Raw genomic sequence first — 25916 nt, 5'->3', positions numbered from 1 at the left:
AGTCCAACTAAAGGGATAGCGTCCGGAGGCGATGGGAGTAAAGGGGAGGCTGCGGGATGGAGAGAGCCCTCCCCGTCCCCTCCACTGCGCATCCTCACGGCACTCTGGCTGCGGGAGGGGGGGTGGGGGGGGGTGGTGTCTTTGGTTTGCTCCCCTGACCTGCTGGGGGGTCCGGCAGCGGCAGCGGGGTTACATTCATCGGGCGGTGCTGGCCGGCACAGCGGGAGCCTCACTTGCTGCGCTGCAAGGCCAGGGCTCCCTGAGCGTGCTTCAGCTCCTGCTGCTTCACCTGCTGTACGATTTCCCTGATCTTGCGCTGTGCAGTCTTGGGGAAGTGGGGGAAGCAAGAACCGCAGGTCAGGGTGGGCACCGCAAGCAGCCCGAATAGTTGTTCCCCCCGCCAGCCACAAAAGCGTCTTGCTGCTCGTCGCCCTCCAAGCTTTTAATGCCAGGACAAGCATGCGGTTCAGCACAGCCGTATTAAGGATGTGCTAAAGCAGGAGCCGCTCTGCTTCCGCACAGCTGCAAGCGGAGTGCTGCAGGGGTTTAACTTGCGCTGCTTCTGTCACCCCGCATGAGCCTGAATTTGGGGCTGCTGCTGTCCCGCTCAAGCAGTCAGGAGATAAGATCGTGGTACATGCATCCACGTGGGATGCGAGTGCCTGTGAGAGCTCCCTGCTGGCACTGATGCCAGGAAGAAGGTGATTCCCACCCTGCATGGTGTCCAAGACACATACTTGAGCTAAATCAAGCCAATCTTTAATTTTTTTAGTGCTAGCACAGCTGGGGAGAGCTGCCAAAACACCTTTAGCACATCCCACGTGCACAAGAACAATCCAAAACAGAGCAGCATGATGCTCAGGCATTCCTTGCTGGATTAAACTGGCTGGGAATATTGGAAAAGCCACGGCCCAACCTTACCTGACTGGCAAAGAAATGCCCAATGATTTTAACGATGACCTCCTTGTTCTCGTCTGGGGTTTGGTCTCGTGGCACAATGACTTCTGCACTAGTTAAATTTTGCAGTTCGTTCACCTGGGGAAAACCACAGAGCCCCAGGTGGGTTTTGCTGCGGAAGAGCCGAAATCCTCCGCTGCCAGTGTCACCCCCTAGCTCCAAGTCAGCACTCAGCACCAGGCTGCCATAGGTGACACCCTGTCCCCACCTTGGGATGGTCATCACCCAGTAAGAGCCACCACCAGGACACAGGGCTGGGGTGAAGACATTGCTGTGGTCAGTGATAGGGTGGGCAGGTGTGATATGCGATGCCCAACTCTGCAGCCCCAGGGCAGGGGGGGAGCATCCCTGCACCCCCCCACCTACCGTCTTGCCACCTTTGCCTATCACGCGGCCGGCGGCGAAGGAAGGCACCTTGATGTGGGCTTCAAGCTTCACTTCTTCTTTTGGGTTAAAGAAGTTTTCCTCTTTCAGCTTCCCAAATATTCGCCCCTGTGCCTGGTGAGGAGACGTAAGGGAAGTAAAACTGGCAGGCAGCCATCCTGGGTGCTGCTGGCAGGGCCCTCCAGCCCTGACCGTGATGATGGGCCAATGTCCGGCAGCATCAAACCAATGGTACTGAGTGAGGAGCTCCTCCTGCACTCAAGGAGGCAAACCCAGGCTGGCAGCACAGCGGCGACCAAAGGGATACTTTCGACTTGTCCTTTAGCACCCCACCCAACCACAGCCCCCGCCCTATGGCCAGCCCACCTTGAACTGAGCCTCGGGCGGCCCCGTGATAATGACCATCCGCTCGCTGATGTCAGGACCTTCTGCCGGGGCAATCTGCGGAGGGATGGGGGAGAAGGAGCATGAGCGTGGCCTCATTTTGGCAAGCCCTCCCCAGTGTGGGACTTGCCCCCATGCAAGAGCATCCCAAGCAGGGCTGATCAATGGGGTGTTGCAGGACTGGGTTTCTACTAATTTAGGGAGCAAAACCGCTCCCCAAGAGCTTCAGTTCGCTGCCCTCAGCAGTAGCAAGGGGAAACCAAGACAAAGCCCGGGACCAGCCCCGCAGTGCCCTGGCTCACCTTGATGGAGGCGCCGGCAAACCGTGCCAGCTGCTTGATGTGCTGCCCCTTCTTCCCGATGATGGCCCCCACCGCCTGCGTCGGGATGAACAAGTTCACAATCTCCTGCTCCGGCAGCTGGCGAGGGCACGGAAGAATGAGATGGTCAGTGGACCAGCTGGATCACGGGAGGTGGCTGCCCACCCCGGCCACGTGCCCACCCTCCCAAGGTGCCCGAGAGACTATCTCACAGAGGAAGGTGCCAGGGCACTTACAGGGTGCTGATGGGGGAAGGTGCCGACTGGGGGGGCTCCGTACAGACCCGAGAGGTATGTCGAGGAGCTCTACGGTGGGAGAGAAAATGAGGGTAAATGACAGCCCTTCCCAGCCACCCCCAGTCCAATGCAGAGCATCATGTCACCACTGTGAGCCTGGCAGGGACACGAGGGGACAACCTTCAGCCCCTGAAAGGCCCCCTGGAAAGCGCGGGTGCACTCGAGGGTGTATCAGGATGAGCTGCAGCCTGGACCCTGCGCCTGTAGCACAGCATAACAGGGCTGGGAGTTGGATGGGAGCTCCCAGTTATCCCAAATCTTTCCCCACTTTGTCCTGCTAGAGTTTGTAGTGGAAAAACAGCCCCTACAGCCTTTCAGAGCAGCCACAACCCTGGAAAAGCTGAAACCGTGCTGTAACCACCATCAGTCCCCTGTGGAGAAGGTGGGGGTTTGGTGAGAACTCAGCAAAAACGTCTGGTTTGGCTCTGATTGCCATCACCATTTCCCTTCTCCAGTTCCAATAGAAGCAAAAGCAAAGGCTGAAGATAGTCTCCCACAACCTAGGCTGGGGACAGGGAGAAAGCAGTGTGTCTCTCCACTGCCAAAAGCAAGGGGTGCATGGCAGCACCCTAACCCGACTCAAGTCAACCCAAGCCAACTCCTCTTCAGCTCTTGTGTGGCTCAAATACATCAGACATTGCTCCTGGAAGAGACACAACACTCTACCACTCTGGATTTGGGCAAGTGCAACCAGATGCTACCTGCAAACCATGGTTACTCAGGTGAAGAAGACCTAGCTCCCCTGCCCATGGCAGACACTGCTCTTGCTCCCAGCCCTCTATTTAAACCCATTGTACTCAGGTTCTGTGCTCCTCATCACAGCAAGCTCATGCTTCCTGTGTCCACCCTCTGCTTCTGGCCACAGGCTGCTCCATGTCTCCTACACCAACGTGTCCTTTCCTGCCCAGCCAGGGTGGGCACCGCACCTCCCCAGCTCCCCCTATTCACCGTGAGGCTCATTCCTCATCCTCACCCTTGCCAGGTCTCTAGAGCTCCAAAGTTGAAGCTACAGCCACCGGCCCCAGGTCCTGCTGAGGACACGGTCAGAAGTGACCACTCTGAAGTGTGAAACACAAAGTACCTGGCAGGGGGGGGAAGGAGCTGCCACAGAGCCAAGCTAGTTTCCTATTAGATTTTTTTGCCAGCTCCTTGTTTTACTATAAAAAATTATGGCAAAGGCAATTGCTCCTCTTGGCCTCGCCACAGAAAAAGGCAAAGCTTTGGGGTGAAGGAGCCCACATGGAACGCTGCCCTTTCAGAAGACCTGCCCAGCTCCTCTCCATCACACCGACAAAAGCTCGAGCAGATGTCTCCTGAAGGCTGAGCTTGCTCAGGTGGCCAACGCAGGCAGAGCATCCTCCCCTCCGTGTGCTGGCAGTGCACAGACAGACCAACCGACCCTCTCGGTGCCCTCTGGGGCCATCACACACATGACACTCATCCATCCCTCCACACCGCCAGCCTGGCACTCACCGTTCTCCTCCAACTGCTCTGCTGCTGGCGTCGCCAGGAAAAGAAAACAGCACAAGTAAATTAACCAGCGTGCCAGTCACCGTGCAGAAGTATTCAGAGAGACTGAGACAGACCACAGAGCCTGCTCATGCTACGGGTGCTCTGCAGGTGCTAGGGGGTTGGGGATGGACCTTCCCCGCCAGCACTTTGGTCGGCGTGTTTTCCTGACACTGGACCATCCTTGCCTGCATGCAACCTCAGCAGTTTTGAAACTGCTTCCCAGGCTTGCTTTGCCTCAGGTCTCAGCAGCCACAGCACCCCAAGAAAGAGGAAGAACCCTTGCCTACGAAATCAGATGAAGATCAACTCCCAGCAAGCAGAACCCCTTGGCTGCCAGGGCCACCGAGACCAGACCCACAGGGCACAACCAAGTCCACGCCATCACAACCCAGTGGTGGGTTTGGGGTCAGGACTGAAGACCACCTACATGGTTTTTCCATGCCAGCATCAGCACAGATTGCCCCCAGCCACCTTCAGAGAGCACCACCCTTGGGACACGGCTAGTCCTTAAATACAGGTGAACCGAGCTCAGCACAACATGGGGATGCAGCTCATCTTCCTGGGGAGCTAAATCCAAGGAGGGACAAGCAACATTCATTCACCATCCTCTCCATTTCAAAGCTGTGATGAGCACTTTCCCCAAACGGCCAAAAGCCAGAGCTCTTGTTCAAGGCTCCCCACAACATGGCTCCTCTAGCTACAGCGTCCACCCAAGGCCAAGAGCTACAGCAGAGAGTCTAGAGACCACTCTGCCCCCAAGAATGTATTCCCCCCACCCCAAACCTCTTACACTTACTGCAAATGGGTGGTACGGGGCAGCCGCGGCAGGCCCTCGGGCCCCCGGGGTGGATGGGAGCATGGACAGCCCCGTTGAGAAGATGCCCAAAGCACTGAGGTTCAGTCCTGGGATCAGGTTGGCTTGTTGCTGGGAAAGCAAAGACACAGAGAAACACGTAAAAGGTTTTTGGGGTTCTCACCACATAGTGTGGACAGGATGGGTGAGGGCGAACCCTTCTTGTAACAGACTGACTCCCCCCAGTTTTCTTCTGGCCACCTCAGCAGCGGCTCTGAAGCAGGGGCATCCCAGGCACGAAGGCTGGGAGCTTACATTGACGGCCACCACATCGTTCTCGTAGGCCTCTCGCAACTTCTTCATTATCTCCACTTCGGCATTGGAGCATGCCTCCGTGCTGCCCTTCACTGTGATGGTCCGCTCAGGGTTATAAATGGTTAAATCCTGCAAACTACGCCACAGACAAATCCAGAGATGTGGTTACATTTTATTTCCTCCAAGTCAAGAAGAAAAAAAAAAAAAGAGGAAAACCCAAATCAAAGATAAAGGCTCCCCCCTTAGACAGCATGGGACCACATGCCCTCTCCCTGTCCAACACCACCATCCACCTGGGATGAGAAATGCCCACCCAGGATGGGGAACGTGCACGAGAGGACACAACTGCTCTGTTTTCTGGCTCCAGCACTGCCCGCACTGTGTTGGATAGAGGGGGATGGCCTGTTGTTCACCAGGACTTACGGGGAGATGGTGATCTTCGTGCCCGTGTCCTGCTCGATCTTCTTGAGGTTGCGGCCCTCCTTGCCAATCAACCTCCCCACCAGACTGTTGTGTGCTAGGATTTTCAAGGGAATCTCTTCTGCTCTAAAATGGATTAAAAAATAGAATCTAAAGGTCCATGTGGCCAGCAAACCAATTTCCAGCAACGGCACTAATGACGCGGTGGAAAGAGCAGAAGAACCCCCACCATTTCCCACCACTGTATCCGTTCAGCTTCTGGGGAATGGGAAATCAGGGACTTCCCAAGCCCGATGGCACATCTGTATTTCATGGGGTTTTGGTCTCCAAGTTTGCCCACATGCTCTTTGGACCCACCCAAGCTTCTGGTCTCTACAGCACTGTCAAACACACCGTGGAGAAGTCAGTAAGTTGGAAGTTAGTAACTGACCCATGACTCTATCCTTAAACTGCAAATGCCAGCAGTTCCCTCAACAAGTGTGGGGGGGGTGACACAAGATGCCTTCTACTCCACTAATAGCTGAATTGACCTCCCTTCCACCAAACCTGCCTGTTTTGCTGACCCAGGACCACTTACGATTTAGTTTCATCAGCCTCCTTCTGCATGATATCAAGGATCATGCGACACGCTTCCGAGCACCCCTCTGGTGTAGCATGGATGGTGATGGGCTTTTCGGCAGCGCCAGCATTCTCCTTCCGATGAATGTCAACTCTACAGTGAAACAATCAGCAGAGAGGAGCCCCCTAAGATGTGACTTGTGTCACAAAAAGGCTTTTGAGTGCTCAGGAGCTGAGCCTGCTATTCACAGAAAAGCTCATTTCAACACCTGCTCAAGCTTTGGGGTGAACCTGGGTCTTGCTGACATACATCTACTGTCATTTGGTCTCATGCAAGCCCAGGTTGTGTTTCGCTTTGGTTGGTTTAGATCAGATTTGAGCTACGTTCACCTTTATGACCTGAGGTCTGCCTGGAAGCTGAGGGATGTCAATCGACATCCAACGATGCATCAAGAGGGAGCAGAACAAATCCTCAACTGGACAAAGCCCTGAGCAACCTGATCTATTGTCTTTGACACCAGTCCCACTTGGAGCAGGAGACCAGATTAGAGGTCTCCAGAGGTCCCTTCCAACCTCAACCTCTCTCTGCACAACACCTGAGGCTGTCCAACAACCAGTGGCTGCCAAAACCGTTGCGTGTCGTTCGGGACAGAGACAACTTACCCGTAGGCAGCATTTGTCACGACACAGAGGCACGCATCAACAACAGCACTCGTACTCACGCCCTTCCACGGGAGACCAGAAAGCTCTCCCCCTTGCGCACCAGCAGGGACCATGCTCTAGCTCCTCTGGTCCTCCCCTCAGCTCATGGCGGGGAGGAGGCACATCCCTCCAGCTCGCTCCTCACCGCTCAACCGTACCTGGCAAAGGCCCTGAGAGAGAGGGAGAGAGGAAAGCAGGGTAGGAGACTCCCACACGTCAACCACACATCTTGAAGCACAGTGGTAAGCAACCTTTCCATCTTCTCCACATGAGTCCGTGTGCTCTTCCCACCAGAAGATGATGCTGTGCAGCCATCCTGCCATCGGCTACCTCCTCAATGTCCCTGTCACTGGTGCGGTCAGGGCTGGGCTGGCCCAGATCTTCTGCAAAGGTGCAGTAGTGGCTGCTCAGCCACTCAGCGAATGCCACCAGCGCTCAGCTCCAACATGGCACCCTCCAGCCACGTCTCTGTTTTCGTAAGAGGTCCCCATCCTGACCGGGATCGTTCATGGGTGCTGCTGCGCATGCAAGGCCAAGGGTTGTGGTGGAGAGTCACCCCTAACCAGCACCACGTTTGGATGCTACAGGGTCATGATGGGTTTGCACAGGTCAGCTCTTCCAGGAGCTCATGAACCAGCACGCAGAAACGAAGACTCTTCATCTACAAGTAGTGGGAGAGCAGCTGGGTGAACCTTTCCTGAGATAAGTGAAGAGCCTACCCCACAGCTTCAAAAGGGACCCTGGGGTGGTTTCATCTGAGCACTGAAGAGGGAATGAAGACAGAGCGATGTCCTTTGCAGGCTACATCTCTCCAGATCTCCTACAGCTTCAACCAGAGCTGCTCAGGCAGGAGACTGGTCCTCCCTGGACTGTGCAAAAGAGGTGCTGGAGACGCCGGCACCAATGACCTCTCCCTACCCTTTGGTTATGTCTACAGGACAGGGTGACGCAGTTGCATGCTGTGTGATGCCCTCCACGGCACTTCCGGCTCCGAAACTCCACTAGGTTGACTTGGAAGATCTGTTCCTTCAGAGACAGTGCACAGCAAACACCCACTGCCACCCCCTCTGCCAGGGAGAAGGCAAGCACATCACGACATGCCACAAGAGGCGACGACAGGCCCGTGCTCCAGAACGGTGCCGCAACACCACATTGGGCTGATGCTCCCAACTAGGGGAAACGAATGAGGAATCCATGGCTGCCCCAGCAAACCCCATAGATAGGACTCAGGCAGCTTCTTGAACCCATGAGTAGTTGAGGCTGGTGGAGATGGGGTACACAACTGAGCCTTTGCACCAAAGAAGGGCCAAGAGTCACGGATGGGCTGAATGGATGCACCGAAGTGATGAGTACCTTGGACAAGCCCAGGAGAGGGACATGGGCCAGGCTTCTGGCTGACATCCAACCCATCCCAAACCTGGATGGGCACGCACAAGCTCCATTTGCAGAAAGAAGATAGGGCACCAGGAAGGGGCTGCTGCATTCAGGCATGTCCCACCCCAAAGAGCTGGAGTGTGGAAGACTTCCCAGCACATCCCAGTGCTGCTGCTGCACAGCTCCATCCCAATGAGAGGATGGAGAACGTGACCCTCAACCCCCTCACCCTATCAGCAGCTGCCTGGGAGCCCAGGATGCTGCAGGCAGGGGAGGCTGGGGCAGCTGAGAACAGGGATGGCAGGACAAGGAGAAGGCAGGTTTGCCCATGGTGCAGCAGGAAAAACCTCCGAGACACCTTATGGATGCACTGGGAATGCTTCAGAGAGCAGTGTCCATGTCCTCTCAAGGTGGAGACAGCACGGTATGCATACAGGGTTATCCTGGCCCCACAGCTGCTTCGCAGCAATGGTGCTTTCATCAGGTTACAAGGGCTGCAGTCACTGTGGAAGGTCATCTGGTGGGGTCGGCTCTTGGTCTGGGCTCCTCCACAGCCAAGGAAGAAGATGGCTCAACCTGGGGACAGTTTTGTCCCCTGGAACTCAGGAGCATCTCTGGGCATCACTGTGTGTGGAGACAGGGGTGAAGTCCTAAGTGACCAGAGGAATCCAGGACCCAACGTTGCTCTAGCCAGGAGCAGGGACCAGGCAACAGGATGTCACCAGCACCCTTGTTCCCTGGACCATCACACCCGTGGGTGAGGGTGGCCTGAGCAGGGACAGAGCTGCAGGCTGATACCCCAAACTGAAGGCAATGGTCTCCTGCAATCGCCCAAGCTGGGTGCATGAGGTCCCCCTTGCCCAAGGCCAGAGCAGAGGTGGTGGCCCACCATGGCACAGGGCCTCCTTGGCAGGTCAGGAAAGTTGAGAGCATGGAACACGGCCTTCCTCCATGGCACCAGGTCTTCGGGGCAGGCATGGGGAGCCAACCCACAACAAGGGACAGCTCAGCGGTAGAAAGTGCCCCAGGCAGCAGTGTATGGCCTCATGGTCAGGAGCAATCTGCGCCTCCCAACTTCCTCGCCAGGATCAGGGCTTACAAAGGGCAACCTTCCAGTCTTCAGTGGCAAGGACACAGCTACACCCGCTGCTCATCACACCAGGGGACTCACCTGGAGAAGAAGGGCTTGTGGCCAACCAGCTCACAGCTACTAGGTGGCCATGCTCTAGGGCTATATGGGCTCGAAGAGCTCCTCTCCCTATGCATCTGCCCCCTTTCCGTACAAACCTCTTCCTGCAAACCCAATACTGGGGTTCGGCTCACTTGGCTGCAGAGTGGCATGTCTTCCTACCTTCTGCTCAAGCAGATGTGCTATTATCAAATAATTTGCCTCTAAAAGCTTCTCTGAGAACTAGGACACCCTGGAAGATGTTCTGGTACAGGAGTCCTATGTCCTGTGGGGTCACCGGGTTCAGGATGACAAGCATGGGAGAAGACAGCTTTGGGTTAAACACAAACAAATCTGGGCAGGAACAAACCATGCAGGAAAAACATGCAGAAAATCAGAAATGAAATCAATGTGAACATTGACAAGAGAAACATGGAAAACTTTGGCAAGACAGTCACCCCCTTTCCTTTTTTTTTTTCTTCCAAAAAAAAAAAAAAAAAAAGGTTAGATTGCAAAAAAAGGCTTCAAACAGTTACAAAAAGCTCATCCTTCTCAAGGCAGTGCTCCCACCACGCCCCCTTTCCCCCTACAACAGCTCTGGCCCACATGGAATGCTGTGGGATGAGCAAATCCTGAGGGCAAAGACTGCATGGGCACCGACTGCTGTACCTAGTATCCCCCTTCAGCATTTTATCCCCAAACTTGCCATTTCTCCCTAAAGCCTCCACCCCAGCCATTCTCATGATTAGACTCTGGAAACTCATTCCTGGCCTTTTTGAACGTGCATCCCCCTTCTTGCCACACCCAGACCACCCTGGCCAGCAGGAATGGTTTAGGACATGGGCTCTGCCACCATCCCATGAAGGCTGCACCCCGAGAAAACAGCACTGGCTGGCACTCAAAAGCCCCAAGTGCATTGAGGACCCATGCTGGGGGACCTACAGCACCCTACGGAAGGAAACAAAACCATTCAAGGTACTTACTTGGACTGGGTTTGCTTAGTAAGGTTCTTTATGGTCAAGCCCTCCTTTCCTATGATCGCACCAACAAACTGCGTGGGCACCAGCATCCGCAGTGGGAAATCGAGCTGTTTGGGCTGTGAGGAGCCCCCCGGGGAGGAGCCCCGCTCCCTGGAAGAGTGGCCCGCGCGGCGGGATCGCTGCAGGGGCGGAGGGGAGCTCACCTCTTCATCCGGGATGTAGGAAATCTTGAAGGAATAGTTCTCAAACTGGTGGTTGCTCAGCTTCTCAATTGCTCTGCAAGGTAGGGAGAAAGGTGCTGAGGGGCTCTCTGGGGATGCAGTACCCCCAGTACTTGCCCTTGTAGACCATGGTCCCTCCCCAACCTTGCATCTTCCTCCTGCACCAGTCTGGAGAAGGTGGCCATGGGAAGCCAGAGCCTCGCCCCTTTTCCCTGTGTGGAGCAAGCCCCCACAGCGTGGTGGGACGATGTCCCCTCCCACGTGGGTGATACCCACTGTTTGTCCCCCCAGCAGAGGTGAGACGCCAGGCTGGGGAAAGCGCTGACAAGAAGCCACCACACAGCATGGAAACAGTCTCATGCACTTTTTGGACATGGAAAAAGGTGACAGGTGGACTCCGACCAAGAGCCACTGCTCCAAGGAGGAGGATGTGGCACGTGGTGACCCTCCATCGGGAACTCCAACTCTCTTTCCAGCTCAGTGAGACTGGGAGTGCAGCACCTGGACTTTTCATTCCCCCCCCAGACCCTCCTTGCTGGTGCAATGCTCAGCCATGCCAGAGCCTGTGATGACTTCTGCAAGCGGTGATGGCTTCAGCCATACTTCTTCCCTCTTCCTACCACATTTCACTTTGGCCATTTATAGGCAGGCGTATGAATGCACCGCTGCAAGCAGCTCCTTGTCAGGTCTGAACTTCATATCCAGTGAGGACTTCTGCACCTTTGCCATCCCTTTCCAAAATCAGCACAGTGCCTCACAGCCAAATTTCTCTGCCAATGTCTTCCTTTCTCCTGTTCCTATCACAACATACCAACACATGAACCCACGAACCACCCCTGCCTTTCCTCCCATCGCTCACTTCTGCATTGAGCTGCTGAGCACTGCCTAAGATGGACATCAGTCCAGCTGGACAGTGTCTTCTCTAACCCTGAAGCCTCTTACCCCAAAGCAACAAGAACTGCTGTGTTGGTAAGACTCTTCTTCCCACACATCCTAAGACACAGCAGCTCGTGCCACATTTATCTGTGGTCCACGGCACCTTCCTCCAGCCACACGAGGCTAGAGCACATCTAGCATGGCCATCCCAACAGGCACAACAAGGACCCTCCTCTGGCCTCCTGGACCAGCAGATCATTCTCCCCATCTCCGTCCTCACAAGTCCAACCTCGTCATGGGTCAACTGGGACGTTGCTCGAATGTCCATCAGCAAATGGACTCTGGCAAAGGCTCTTCCTTGCATGGGGTCTGCCTGGCTCTTGGTCATATAAAAAAATATCCTGGCCACAAAGTATGACATGTGCTCACTATATACTCGTAGCTAACTTAGGGCTGGTCTCTAGCACAGGGTTAAAGTCTCTACAAGCCCGTGACAAAGAGTTTTGCTTAAAATGCTCCTTGCATTTCTGAAATAAATGGGGTGTTTCTTCACCTTCTCTCCCACCTTCTTCACCATATTCCACCTCTTCAGCAGCTCAGGCTGGATGGTCAGATCGGTGACCAATCTGGTGCATTCCCAGTTTAGGTTTGGATTCCCAACCCAGGAAGTCAACTCCTTGACAAACTGCTTATCTGAGCCAACCCTCGGCTGTCTAGAGTGCTTTACTCCCTCAAGACAAAGCCACTGCGACCCTGCAGAAGGGCAGTGTTCAAAGGGAACTGCAAGATGGCACATCTGGGAGCCATGTCCTTGGGGACAAGAGGAGAAGGCACAGAGGAAGAGGGGACAACCACAGGACTGATGGTCCCAAGCTGGTCCAGCAGTGCCTGCGCATGTATGACAGGGTGCCACAAGAAACCCCGTCCCCCATTGCGAAGGCAGAAGGCAGGAGACCACCCAGCAGTGGGACAAAGAGAAGACTGCTGGCAGAAGACAGGTGAGATGACACAGCTCAAGATAAAACCAACATCTGCCTGCTGTATCTTGAGAAGATACACAGACAGCCCTTAAGGCACTTGAAGCCTACACTGCAAGAGCTTAGAAACAACCCAAGGAGACTTAGAGACAAGACAAGAAGCAGCCTAGGAGATATCTGGGATTCCTCAGAAAAAGTTCAGGTGGTGTGAAAATATGGACAAAAAGAAACAAAAACCCACTTACACTTTTGCTTCTGCTTTAGTTGCATATGTTACGTTGACAACGGCTGTTTCTGTGTCTGTGTTGACTGAGGGGGGAAAAGCAAAAGGAGCGTTAGAGCAGGGGAGGAGGGAGACGTCACTGCCGCTGCTCCCAGTCCCCCCAGTACGCATCAGAGGAGGGATGCAGGTGGGGATGGTGGAAGGGTAAAGCCTGTCCCACAGGGGACTGCCCTGGCCACCGCACACAGTGCATGCTTGTGCAATGCTGTTATTTTCCCCCAGCACAAGGATTGGGCTGGGCTGGCAAAGGACTAGAAGGTGCCAAGGCCAGATCTTGCCACCCTCGCCAAGGAGGACGCAAAGCTGGACATCAACGAACCACCAGCGGACCCCAAGCAACACTCGGTTCATTTTTGCTTGCAGGGACAATTGTTTTTTTTAATTTGCCAGTGACCAGGGGTAGCCCTGGGGATGGAGGACTGATGGCCCATGCCATCCCACCACTGGACGGGTGGCCCCACCTCTACTAGCAGGGCTTGGGTCCACAGGGAAAACCATTTTAACCCAATACCAATGACTGGGAAAACTAGGTTGCACCCCACTGGGTTTTCTCCAGCGCGGACAGAGCAGGGGAACAGCACTGGGACCTTTGCACAGATGAGGACCATGCTGGATCACCTTACCTTGCTCTACGTTCTCCACCGTACCATACTGAGCTAACAGGCCATCCAGCACCTGGGGGAGAGAGCAGCAAAAAGGGCAGGTACAGCAGGCAGGAGAAGCTGACGGACAGGCAGGAAGCAGGCAGGGGAAGAGCCTGCTTCATCCACAGACACCCTCCAAAGAGCCAGTGTCACCCAACTGCTTAAATGCCTCCACCCACCTGCATCCCATTATCCCAATGATGCCCTACTGCTCAAAGCTGCCCTGTGGCTCCAGGACCCACACACAGGCAGGAGATGGAGCCCAGTTTACACTCCACCTCTCTCCTGGGGTTACTGGGAAGGTAAAGGGCGGCCCACGCGCAGACCACCCGCTTCAGCAGCACAGCTTAAGCTGCTCAGCATAACTGATGGAGGAAGAGATGAATGGGATGTTTTTGGGATCGTCTGCTTCTTACCTCCCACTGCAGGTGGGGGGGGATATTTCGGATCTGGATCTTCCTGCTCCTGCAAAGACAAAGCCCCAGGTTAGGGTCTGCAGGCAACATTGCAGCAGGAGAGTAAAGGCTTTCCGGGTATCAGATGGCAGCTGGCGAGAGCTTGCCAAAGCATCCCGCTTCCCCACGCCAAGCTGGAGCAGCTCATCCCTGGGGAAAAGTCATTTCTCCCAGCCTTGCCCTGGTCACCACCCACCAGGGCTGAAGCTGTCTCGGGAATGCTCCCTCCTCATGCTGGCTGCCAGGTTTCCAAGGAAACCTTCTGAAATGAGCCTCTGCAAAGTCACAGCTGCACAGGCAAGGCTGGGATGCATGCACACCCCTGACCGCACCGCCTGGGGCTGGCCAGCTGGATGGGGACAGAACCCTGAGACCCCACCATGGCCAGCCCCGCTATCTCTTGAGAGGGGCTCTCCAAAACTGCATCCTGCTGATGTCCACCACTTCCAAGCAACGTGGGGCTGCTTTCCATGGGGAAACCTAAATAAATATCCTCTGAGGCCTGCCCTTGGAGATGGCCAACACACCCAGCCTTGCCTGGTTGCATTCTCAACCTCACAATTGTACCAACTTGCCACACTGCAGCCTTGGGGCATGGATGCAAAGGAAGAGTTGCAAAGGCTTCTCAAGAGGTAATGGCAGCCAAACGTCCTCCCAGCCTGGCTGCAAGAAGATGTGCTTGGGCAGCAGGAAGTTTTGAGACACCCAACTCCATGGAGGATCCAGCCAAGCCATGAACTCATCCACTGTCCACCCAGACCAGCATTCATAATCCTGTTTGTAGTCAATCACCTCCAACCAAAGCAATGTCCTGTGTTCTCACCTGGTCCAGCTCTTAACGCTCTGATCAGAGCAGACCACCTCTCCCAACATCAGAGATGCATTTTCTGATGGAGCCACCCCACGCACACAGCCAGGTTTCAGGAGCTGATCGGCAGCTGGAAGCTGGTTTTATGAAGCTTTGATCTTCCTTGAGACAAGCTCAAGGAGGATGCTTGGAAGGAATGATACCACCAGCCTAAAGGCTATGTGGGGACATGCAAGTAGCCACCAGCAGTCCCATCTGATGGCCAGCAACACCCAAAGGCTTTGGGCCAAATCCTGAAGGACAAGCTCTGCAGGAGGAGGTGGGAGGAGCTCTGCTCATCTGCAAACCATCAGCACCCAGCACCCTGATTCCACCAGCAGTCTTCCAACAGCTGGAAAACAAACTTTGTCCCAAGTGGTGAGGCTGGTCTCTGCACTTGGTGCTCATTGCAGAGGTGCACCCCAAGCCCCTGCAAACAATTTTGGCACATAAAGATTTTCTCAGGTACTTTGGGGCCAGACACTTGACACAGGGCGGAAATGTGAGGCACAGCAAGAACCAGAGGAAAGGCTGGCTTTCATGCAGACCCAAAGCAGGCAGGGCTGGGAGAGCCATGCACTGCAGCGCTGAGGTTGGCGTGCTCCAGACACGATCCTTCTACCTCCACAGCAGCCACACGCTACCCTTCCTCCTGATTTAATAGTGCAGGACAACCAGACCCTTGTGATGGACAACTATCTGCCTTGTGAAACATGAATTTAGAGGCAGCACGAGCAACACGACTATAAGGATGCTGATGAGTACGTGTAGCAATCTGGAGCATCCACCCCACACGCAGCAGATAAAATGCAGGCTCCAAGTGAGAAAGGGATGGCAGGGAAAGGATGTTTCTTGCAATGCAGGCTATGAGGGCAAGACAAAATCCACAGAAGGACCACAGTCAAGCAAAGCAGCTAAAACCACCATCGTATCTCACGGTGCTGCTCAAACAAGTATGGTCAGTGGTGCAATCAGCAATGGACAACAAAACCCTATGCTCGCATCCAACCGAGGACGTGTGCTCAATAAAACCCTGCGTGGGTTTGACAGATGGCTCTCGCAGGCCAGCCCCTGCTGGATCCTCCTCCAGGGATCCTGCGTATGGCCATCCTTGCTGAACCCTGCCTGGTTCACAGCCTACCTCCCGCTCTGCATGTCTCTGCAGAGATGGCTCTGTCAGTCAAAAGAAATCGGTCAATACAAAAAAGCGTGGCAGCCAAAGCCAGATAAAATGGCGCTCTCCTGTAGTGTTACCAAACCTCTCTCCTCCAGCAGCTGGACTCCTCCTGTCCCCAGCTGCCACCAGGGATTTCAAGGTTTGGAATGCAGCTGTACAATCCTTGCGAGGCAAGCAGCAAGGTTCATCCCATCACATTCAATCGAACCCCACCTCATCCCATCCCTAAGACATTCCCACCCCATGCCAGGAGGAAGACACTCAGGAGGACCATGACAATGACAATCCTGCACTACTCACCAACAGCCTAAACCCTCCTCCTGCCTATCCTTGTCACCCACTTGTGGCTGATGCCACACTGCTGCTCCCAGTACCAACACCCTGCAGGGCCCACTCCAGAAAACAAGACATGTTTCATTTTTAAAACCCACCAACATTTTTCCAGAGGGGCTACTTTAAGGTGCCCAGGTCCAGTCCTAGGAGATGCTCAGCCCCCAGGGTGACTGTTCCTGCCTGCTCCAAGAGACTCATCCTGGTCCCGAGCCGACTGGCGACATGCTGCGAGGCCGGTTTGCCCGAGCAAATCCCGGACCAAGTGCCAGCACAAACCATGGGCACCCTGAAAGCTTTCCACGGAAAAGCCCTTCTCTGCTCTGAAAACCCAACTGAAGCCAAGGACTGGCCTCTCCACTCCTGGCAGAGAGGGCTGGACATGCTGCCCGGTTACTTCTACCACCTTCCAACTCCAAAAAAAGAGTGGTGCCGCCTTCACCTGCCTTGCCGCAAGATGCCACTGCTCAGCTACAAGCCAAAGCATCTACTACTACAACCATCCTCCTCCCCCAGCCTGGGAACCATCTGTGCCCATGGGATGCCACAGGCTGGACCACAGAGAAGCCACTCTCCTTTTGGGGTTCATTTGGCTCACCCTGCCCCGTTACCGAAGCCCAGCAGCCCGGGGGACATGGGGAATTTTGAAGTAGCTCATCCAAGTGAAACCAGCACACTGGCTGGACATGGTCCCCTCACCACGGTGTCGGCAGCGACTCTAGAAAAGCCTCTGCCTTGAACTGAACTGCACCAGGGCCATCACCTCCCAACACTGCTGCCAAGGGAGATGCCAGGGCAGCCCTGGTCCCGCGAGGTGCTGCCTCACCCCTCCATGCTGCTCACCTGACACCCGAAACACCCAAAGGGAAGGACCACAGCAAGATGCCACGTAACTCCACTTCTCAGTGGAACACTACAGCACATTCACACTTCCAATGTCCATGTGAGCTGATGCAGAGCACCTAAAGGTACCCAAATAGTGCTCAAGGCTTCACCTCCACCACCTGGCAGGTCTCCCAGCAGCTCATTATCACCACTTGGCATTTAAAACAAGGTTATTATTCCTACTGGGTGTATTTTTTATAGCTCTCATAATTCCCCACCTGGTTGAAGCGGTGCTGGATCACACACGGTCATCACTGACGGAGTGATGGATGCATATGCGGGGCCATGACAGACAGATGTGTTATTCTCAGGGCTGGGGCACGGACCACAGCATGGTCCTCACAGGACAGGGCAGCAAATCTCAAGGCCACTCTTCTCCAAATTTGGAGCAGAAACCCCCTTTATTTTCATTTTCCTTGCCCCTCCCAAAACCTGGGAGACAAGGGATTGATTTCAGTGCACGCACACAAACCCTGTGCAGGACTTGTGCCGAAGGCAGCAACCACGTTTCACCCAACCTGTTTTGCAGCAGGTTGGCAGGAATTAAAAAAAAAAAAAAAAAAAAAATCATAGTAACTACAGGCACACAGGTCGAGGAAAAATACTCCATTGTGTAGTGCAACTAGCCCTGGCATAGTGAGCTGCCCTCAGATAACCACGACAGCTGTATCCTTCTGTATCACCAGCCTGCTCTTCCATACCTGCACATGCATATCAGCCATCTCAGTGCCCAGCCCAGGACAAAATGTCTGGTGGCAACCAAGCATCAGCTTCAAGTGTTAAAGAAACCCGATTTACAGAGGTTCACCTGCCTTTTTGCCCTTCTAAATTCAGCTAAAAATGGTCCTGCTTGCCAGCAGCTACTCTGGCTGGAGAAGGAAGTATCTCCTCTACCCCAGAACTGGGTTTCAGGTACCACATGCCAGCCGGCATCATGTACAGGACAAAGGAGCCAGCTTTCTAAGCAAGTGAGGCTGTCAGCTGGGTTCATGAAATAATCCACGACAGAGCTGTGCTATATTTCATGCATCCACGAGGTCAACATCACAACGCTGCAGGGAAAGGGAACAGAAAACCCACAGTCACCCATGCCCCGCCAGCATCACTGGCTGATGTTCACAAATGAGAGCTTCACATGCTGTGTGCTGGACATCAAACAATAAAACAGAAAATGCCTTAAAAGTTGCAGTTTGTTCCCCAAAATCAGGTGGATTGGGTTATTTTTTGGCACATCTCTCCCCTTCCCAGCAGCCCAGGTAAGCAGCAGCACTCACAAGGCTTCGTGGTTACCCCCTCCCACAGCTCCCAGGGAAATAACAGATAAAAGCTTCCCCCAAAATTCAGGGCCACAGAGGAAGAAGAATAAAGATGAAATGAAGCCATGACATGAGAACAAGCCACCAGCCCCCCTGCCCAACCTCCATGAGCCCTCCCTGCATCTGCCCATCCCTCCCCTGCCCGTTGGGCTGCAGCTCCATGGACCACCCACCTCCCCCACCATCCACTGGTCTCATGCTCCAGAGGGGCTTCACCTCCCACAAGCGTTTGGGAACCAGAAACTCAATTTCACTGAGCTGGCTTAAATACAAACCTTACAATGGCACGTAAGGGATGGCTTCACCACTCTTTGCCCTAAAAAAAAGACTTTTTCCTAGCCAACCTTCATAATATCTTACTATAACAAAGCCACCTTCCACCTCAGATCAGTACCAAGGGCAGAGAAAACACTGTCTGGCAGTTCCTGCTTTCAATAAAAATCAGTTTTCAAGAGAACTGGGGAAAAAATCAGAGGGGAAACGTGCTGGAAAACAACCATCTCCCCAGCAGCCCTGCCCGCTTTATGAAATATTTGTCCAAGGCAAGAAAACACTTACAAAAAAATGATGCTTAAGACCAGGCAGGGATCAAACTCAGTCCCACCTGAATTTTTCAGACCCGGCAGCTTGGAGCCTAAGACAGGCATGCTCCCCTAACCAGGCAGGGAAGAAAGAGACTGATGGGTTTGTGTCTTTTGATTATTCGATATATTTTTTCGGTTTATCAGGGTCATCCTTGACAAGTTTTGCTCTCACTCAACCCAATTCATCAGCAGATCTTAACAAGCAATGGCTCCATCAGCACCGGGCTGGATAAGCATTAAAGAGTTGCCCCAGTTTCAACCAGTTGCCAAGAGCATCGTGGATGTGTCTGCTCCAGTTCCCCTCCCAGACCGGGGGCTTTGCCTTGACGCTTTTAAGGAATTAAAATCTGTTCACATTAAAGCCCTGTCCTCTTCCGCAGGATGAACATCCTGCTGAGGGACGGAGTGGGGTGCAGGGGATGGTGAGGACAGCACGTGACTGATAGCCCCCCCGTGAGCTGGGGATGTATTAACAATAGGGATGAATGGGAAATAACGTCCCATCTGTCACAGTTTTTCAAGATTAAGGGGAGGGGGGGGAAGAGGGGTAATTAAAAAAAAAAAAAAAAAGAGGGAATAAAAAAAAAAAAAAAAAAGAGGGCAGCAAAAAATAGGGGGGAAAAATAGGGTGAGAGAAGGAAAAAAAAAAGGGGGGGGGGCAAAAGAAGCCACCCCCTGCATCCCCATTCATCACCAGGATGAAGAGGAAAGCCAAGCCCTGGGCAGGAGCAGGGCTGCCAGCCTGTCGTGCTGGAAGCAGGCAGGGAGACGTGCAGAGCTGCTGCAAGGGGCCGTTAGCCACACCATGCTCCTGTCCTCTGCCACCCAAAGCCATCCCACCATCCCCCAAAGCCACCCCACTGTGCCCCCCCAAGCCCTGGCATCTGTCCCTCCCCAGGGAGGGCTGACGGACAGCGAGCGGGAGTAGGCAGGGCATCAATGCCATGCCCAAAGGGGCAGAAGGGCAAGTTCAAACCACTGGAACAACTATAAACTGACAAAAATAAGAGGTAATGAATGGCCTTGGTCACCCCCCTGCATCCTCCATGCCCCATCACGCATCCCCAATGCCGCCCTGCTCCCATCCCCGTGTCCCAGCAAAGAACCAAGCGAAAAAAGCGTCTAAAGGAAAATAAAATCACTCAAATGCCACCAGCTCCCAATTTATCCACACCTGAAAACAGATAAAATAAACCAAGTGACAGTGTTACACCTAGATATAACAAGCACCTAGGAAAGGATCACTTCCGAGGGTTTTTTCCCTGACCAGCTCCATAGTGAACAGCATCCGAGACCTACGGGAAAGCTGCCGTGCACCGAGCGGGCAGCAGGAGGCGGTTTCCCCATGCCTGATATGGCTACCATCACCCTGGCAGTGTCATATTTATGTGTATATTTATATATAAAGTCTTTTTTTTAACATATATAAATACGCATTTAAAAGCATCTTTTTTAATACATATATAAAAAGTATATACATAAAGTATCATAGATATAATTATTTATCTACTATCTCTTACTTACATATACATAAAAGATACTAAATAAATACTGAAAGATACATTACTAATTTATATAAATACAAAAGAAACTAAAATATATTAAATACGTATGTTTAAAACCCAGACTAGAACCGAGTGCAGCCCCACTTTTAGCAAACTCAGTTTTAGATCCGGTGTAACTCAACAAACCCCCCACACAAGAAAATCTCCAAGTTTAATTCTCTCGGTGAAGCAAAGCAAACCCTCCCATCTGCAGCTGGAGAAAAATCTCTTCTTGTTCTTTAGGATTCTCTAATTTAAAAAAAAAAAATTCTAATTTTTAAATTTTTTTTCTAAATTTCTCTAATTATTTTTTTTTTAATTAGATTTTTTTAAAAAAAAAATAAATTCGAGATATGGGAACTAGAGGGCCAGGGGAGTCTTTTTTTATGCTCCTTGTGTGTATTTATAGACATGCGGGTAAATAGGTGCTGGGGGCTCTTCCTGGCAAAGCAACTGGTTTGCTTGAGGATTTCCTCACCCCTAATTAAGCACCTCATTGACGACAAGCAATTAATAGTGAGGAAAAAAAAGATGAGCTGCCCGTAGGGAGACAAAAGGGCTTGTACGTTTATTCTAAGCCTTAAGGTCACCAGCATTTTGGGTTTAAAAACAAAGGGGTGGGGCAAAACAAACAAACAAACAAATAAAGCCAAAATACACGGAAACAAGAACTGAATTGATGCTCAAGAGAGGAAACCTGAGTTAAGGATAATTCCTTCTGAAAGAGGAGAAAATCCTGCAGATCCCACAAAATCACCCCTAGTGAAGCTGCTCGGGCTGGCATTTTCATCAGACCCCTCCAGCAACCACTGTCCAGGGCAAAACCACCCAAGTTTCGCCCTTTATTAAAATAATCAAAATTATTATTTTTAATATTACAGAGATTTCCAGCCCAAACTCTATCCGACAGCCTCCCCCTCCATGCTGTTCAGCTCTCCCTCGTGCTTTTATTTCTCACAGCTGAAAATTATAGCAGAAGCAGAAATGAAAAGGCACCTTCACAACCAGGAACCTGAAAAATTTCACTGGTTTGGAGACATTAAATGGGGCTTTGCTAACTCGCTGCTACTTATTAAACTCACCGTTTTCTCCAATCCTCGTATAAAAGTCAACATTGGGGTGGCTGAGTTTTACTTCCCGTATTTCACAACCAATCGTAATTTATTTTTTTTAGTATCTCTCTTTCCCGTTGACAGGATTTTCAGAGATGTACAATCTTTAAGGGGAAAGAGGCCAATGCTTCCCTCACAGCCCCACTCCGGATCCCAAATACTCTTGAAGCGGGATTGCATTGCCTCGCTTTAAGCAAATAAAAGCATTCTCTGCTCCTGCTGAATTTAAAAATCAATTTTAAAATAAATTTAAAAATTAATTTAAAAGTTTAGAATGTTGATTAAAAAAGGGGGTGATTTTTTTCTTTAATTCTCCAAGGCACAATACAGCAGAAAAAAATAACAAACAAACAAACAAAACAATAGAGACACTCCTTCCTATAGGAGCCCAAACCATTTGCACAGCAGCAGAAAGGCTGATTTTTAACTTGTGAGAGGCAGAGCGGGCAGGATTCATGCTCCTTCCCACTGCCGTCAGGTTTAATTCATGCCTTCAGAGAAACAGAAACAATCCCCTGCCAGCAACTCCCGGCAGCACCTTGAGGAAAACCCTTCCCCTACCTACCGCAGCAAGGTGTCAGAGGTGTTTTCCAGCCTGTTTCTTATCGATCCATATTTATATGCATGAAAATACATTAGTAAAATATACAGATATTAGATTTGGTTATAAAAATAAAGCACTCCAGGTGAACAGAGGGGAAGCATCGGGTATTGTCACCGCCTGGTTCCCATCCCCATGACACAGAAATGCTGGCAGATGAGAGCCAAGAGGGGCTTAGGTTCCACAAACCAAATGAAAACACAAACTCGTGTAAATAACCGGGGGGTTTCACTATTTGAACCCCCCAGCACCTCTCTGGGACTCAACTGCAGCTACAAAAACTAGATTTTCTACAAATTTTAAGGGGGGGGGGGGAGGGCAGGGAACAACTAAAACATAACCACGTGAGGCTCTGTTCCCTGCCAAAAATCGCATTATAAACATAAAAGCTATAATCTACAGTGGCAAAGGCATGGCCCCCCTAACCAGACACAGTAACATAAAGTGGCAATGTTTTTAGCTGCAAAAAAAAGATGTCATCTTAAATTAGATCTCAATAATCTGATGAACCTTGGGAGCCCAGCTGAAATACAAAACTTGGGAGCCAGCTGAAAACAGACCAATGCAAAATAAATCAGCATTTATTTCTGGTCTGTTTAAATATCTTTTTTCTTTTAAAACTCAGAAGGAAAAGTAGCAGCACCCCAGCCCAATGGAGAATTTAGGTGAAGAGTAATTCCTTGTTTACATCCCCTTTATACACGGTAAAGGTCAAGTCCTGGTTCCATACTATCTCCCAAAACTCCAGTTTCTGACTCCATCACTCTTAAAAAGTCATTGTCAGACCAGCCTAAGGCTGCTGCAGACTCAGGTTAGAAATACTACAGCTGGGATATTTTTTTTGCCTTGTTTTTAAAGACTTTTTAAGGTAAGAGAGCGTGTGATCCCTTCCGAAGAAGAAATCCCGCTCCAGCACACGTGATGCTGGGCATGAGCCGTTCCCCCACCGAGCCTCAATTACACAACAGCATTCCCCCCCCCCCCCCCGTAATTTCAAAATTAATACTCCAAGATCAATCACGGGCCAAGCCTCCAAGCCAAGCAGCAGCAAATTATCCGGCAGGACCATTCGATGGGGTATTTTTTTCCAGCACACGGACCTTTTATCCTGACACGTGTGGGGGGAATAATCTTGCGACGAGGCAGCTACGCAACGCGGTCCCGGGTTTTATTTTCTCTACGAGATGAGCGTGTCCCCGGCCGGCCTCGGCGCTCCCTGACGCCTGATTAAAATCACAGGGCGCGCTTCGACGCAATATAGAAACTCATCGAGTTTTTTTGGGGAAAAAAAGAGCAAATTTCTGAATTATAGATGAAAAAACTTCCCACAGCACCGGCAACCCCGTTGCTGGGCACGACCCCCCCCCGGTGTAAACCCCAGCCGGCCCTCCAGGAGAAAGTAGGGGGGGGAAAGGGCTTTTTAGGTTCCCTCCCCGCCCCCCAAAAAGCAGCTGTTTTCCGCTCGCACCGGCGGGGAGCGCCCGCCCAGCGCCACGGCCGCCGCCTGCCCCGCACCGGGCCGGGGGGCCGGACCCGCCGCCACCAGGACCCCCGCGGGAGCCGATGCCGGGCGGGAGCTCCCTTCCCCCTCCTCCGCTTTCCGGAGCGAAAGTAAAACCGGCGGGGTTCCCGCCTCCCACCCCCCACCCTCTCCCATACCGCTGCTCCCGGAGCTCCCCCTCGCCCCAGTGGGGTGGCGGCAGGGGGGGTGGGTTTGGTACACCGGTGATGGCGAGGGGTTACCTGAGCTTTTTGGGCACGGAATAATCCACTTCCATTACTTTGCCATGCAGCTCCACTTTCCCTGCGGAGACAGCGGGGCGCTCAGCATTACCCCGGGGCAACCCATCCCTACACCCCCTCCTCCCCAACCTCCATCCCATCGCCCCCCCCCCCCCCCCCAACCTCCATCCCTCCGGCCCCCACCCGGCCTGCCCGCCCCCGCCCCGCCGGTGCTCTGCCCGCGCTCCCCCGCGCCGCCGGCCCCCAGCCGCCCCTTCGGTCGCCCTTTGCTCCGCGCCCCCGGTGAGTTAGGGCAGGGCACCTCGTAAAATGGTTCCCCAGGGGGAGCGGGTGCCGAGGGGGTGGAGGGTCGGGGGGTTCCGCGCCCAGTCGCCTCTTAATAAAATCGAAGAAAAAAATCAGCAAAAAATACCCGAGGCTGGAAAGAGCTGGGGCGGCCGCAGGAAGGCGGGGGAGGTGGGGGGACGGCGGGGATGCCCGGGGAGGGGGGTCAGTGGGATGGGGGAGCCCCGGTGGAGACGGGCGGGGGGGGGGGGGGGGAAGCCGGGGGGATGCCGGCGGGGGGGGTGTCAGGCTGCGGCGCTTGGCTTACCCGAGAGGGTCTCGATAGCCCGGATGGCCCAGTTTTGGTCTGGGTAATCCACGAAGGCGTAGCCCGACTTGAGCAGGACCTGGCCGGCCAGGGGCAGCTTTCTCTCCCCGAAAAGCTGCTTGAGGTCGTCGGCGGTGGCGGCGGGGCTGAGATTCCCGATGTACAGCTTGTTCATCCTCCGTCGCTTCATGGGGAGAGCCCCCTTACACACACACACACATACACACGCACACTCCCCCCCACAACCCCGGCTCCTCCCCGCCCTCGGCGGCCGGTAGAGACGCGGGGACGGGAGAGTCCGGCTCTGCGCCACCCGCCCTGCCCCAAACCCCAGCCCCAGCCCCGCAGCAGCCCTGCAAGTGCGGCGGGCAGCGGGCGGAGCCGCCCCGAGCCCAGCCCAGCCCGCCTCCGTCCACCACCCCCACGGAGCGCCCAGTCCCGGAGCCCCCCCCCGTCGGGGGTCGGCAGCAGGTGGAGCGGGAAGACCCCCGCGGTGGGGTCGAGACAGGGTGTCCCCGCCTCGGGGTAGGACACGGGCGGCCAGAGCCAGCACCCCTCCCCGGGGTGGGGTGGGGGTTGCCCAGAAGCGGCTTGGAGCGGGGTCCCAGCCGTGTCAGGTCGGTTATCGGTGGTGGGTGAGGAGGTGCGGCCCTGCCCGCGGCTGCTCTGCCTGCCTGCACGGCCCAACACCTCCGCCCTTCAACCCATCACACTCCGGCACCGAGAGTCTGCCGGGCGCTGGTGTCCCGCTGGCAGGGAGCACCCGGCCTTGCTCGAAACCGCTCAAGGAGTTGCTTCCGGGAGAGGAAAACTGTCTCGCTCAGGAACCAGGTGAAAAAAATCAGTAAATAAATAAAAGCCTGTATTAAACGCACTTTTTGGGAAAGCACGAGTGCGCAAACCCACCCTGACTGAGGTCCAACCAGCCATCGGGACCTGTGAGCCCATCATCCAAAAGGCTTTAAGAACTGGCAAGCTGGTACTCTGACACCCCAGCACTGAGTTTCGCATGTTCTCAGCCCGGTGGTAGATGGCTGCTGTAGCTTCTAGGGCATGTGGCTCTCTGGGGCTCTGCAGAAGGATATCCTCGAGTGACCAAGTTAGTGTCACGACCTGCCTCATTTGCTAAGGGCTGGATGCTGCAGGTCACACGACTTTTTTCTCTCTCTTCTTGAGAGCACAAAGCCAAATCTTCATGGAAGTGCATCCAGGCCGTAACCAGAGACTAAAATAAAGTGCAGAAGTAATACTGGCCCTCGCAGCAGAGTTGTGCCCAAGGGCCAGTCGTCCTTTACTAGGGAGGCAGGTATGTGTGTGAAGGGCGATAATTGAATTCCCCAGATTTTAAGCTGCGTGGCAGGACAATTAGAAGCGATGCTTCCTCCTGCCATGCTCCATCCCGCTGCCACTCTTCCCATGTCATGCGGAGGTGCTGGATGGAGTAGGAATAGCAGTGACGGGTGCTTGATGCCATGCGTATAGCAAAAATAGATGTGGTTGGACTGTGATGATGCAAAGCGAGAAGAATCCTTTCTTCTCCAATTTCTTCGTCTTCGCTTTCAGCGC

At 53.5% G+C, this 25916-nt stretch overlaps 1 protein-coding gene across 6 annotated transcripts; it reads right to left on the bottom strand.

The window, feature by feature from the left end:
- Nucleotides 1-229: 229 nt before the first annotated feature.
- IGF2BP2 (insulin like growth factor 2 mRNA binding protein 2) lies at nucleotides 230-24540 on the bottom strand. 6 transcript variants are annotated; one of them, XM_086468763.1, is made up of 17 exons: nucleotides 24351-24540; nucleotides 23759-23819; nucleotides 13581-13629; nucleotides 13144-13195; nucleotides 12483-12546; nucleotides 10167-10439; nucleotides 5959-6093; nucleotides 5385-5507; nucleotides 4962-5097; nucleotides 4650-4778; nucleotides 3815-3838; nucleotides 2282-2350; nucleotides 2028-2144; nucleotides 1708-1782; nucleotides 1324-1455; nucleotides 922-1035; nucleotides 230-325 (listed from the first exon to the last, which is right to left on the bottom strand). In XM_086468763.1, exons 1-17 carry the CDS (start codon nucleotides 24538-24540, stop codon nucleotides 230-232), a joined length of 1839 nt encoding a protein of 612 aa, XP_086324889.1. The 6 variants fall into 6 exon arrangements, with proteins under 6 accessions (XP_086324889.1, XP_086324890.1, XP_086324891.1 ...); XM_086468764.1 differs by lacking the exon at nucleotides 3815-3838; XM_086468765.1 differs by lacking the exons at nucleotides 2282-2350; nucleotides 3815-3838 and having other exon boundaries at nucleotides 4644-4778; nucleotides 24351-24525.
- Nucleotides 24541-25916: the final 1376 nt, after the last annotated feature.

This window comes from Leptosomus discolor, chromosome 7 (genome assembly GCF_034619465.1).
Source record: "Leptosomus discolor isolate bLepDis1 chromosome 7, bLepDis1.hap2, whole genome shotgun sequence".
NCBI lineage: Eukaryota > Metazoa > Chordata > Aves > Leptosomiformes > Leptosomidae > Leptosomus > Leptosomus discolor.
The sequence above is the reverse complement of the archived record's forward strand: the minus strand, read 5'-3'. Positions and strand labels throughout refer to the sequence as shown.

Excerpts from the sequence above, each read along its gene's own strand:
- IGF2BP2 (XM_086468763.1), bottom strand. The coding sequence starts at position 24,540 with ATGAAGCGACGGAGGATGAACAAGCTGTACATCGGGAATCTCAGCCCC. Across the intron at positions 10,440-12,482 it reads ACTAAAGCAGAAGCAAAAGT|AGCAATTGAGAAGCTGAGCA; the intron begins GTAAGTGGGTTT and ends CCTACCTTGCAG. Across the intron at positions 6,094-10,166 it reads ACTAAGCAAACCCAGTCCAA|AGTTGACATTCATCGGAAGG; the intron begins GTAAGTACCTTG and ends GTTTCACTGTAG.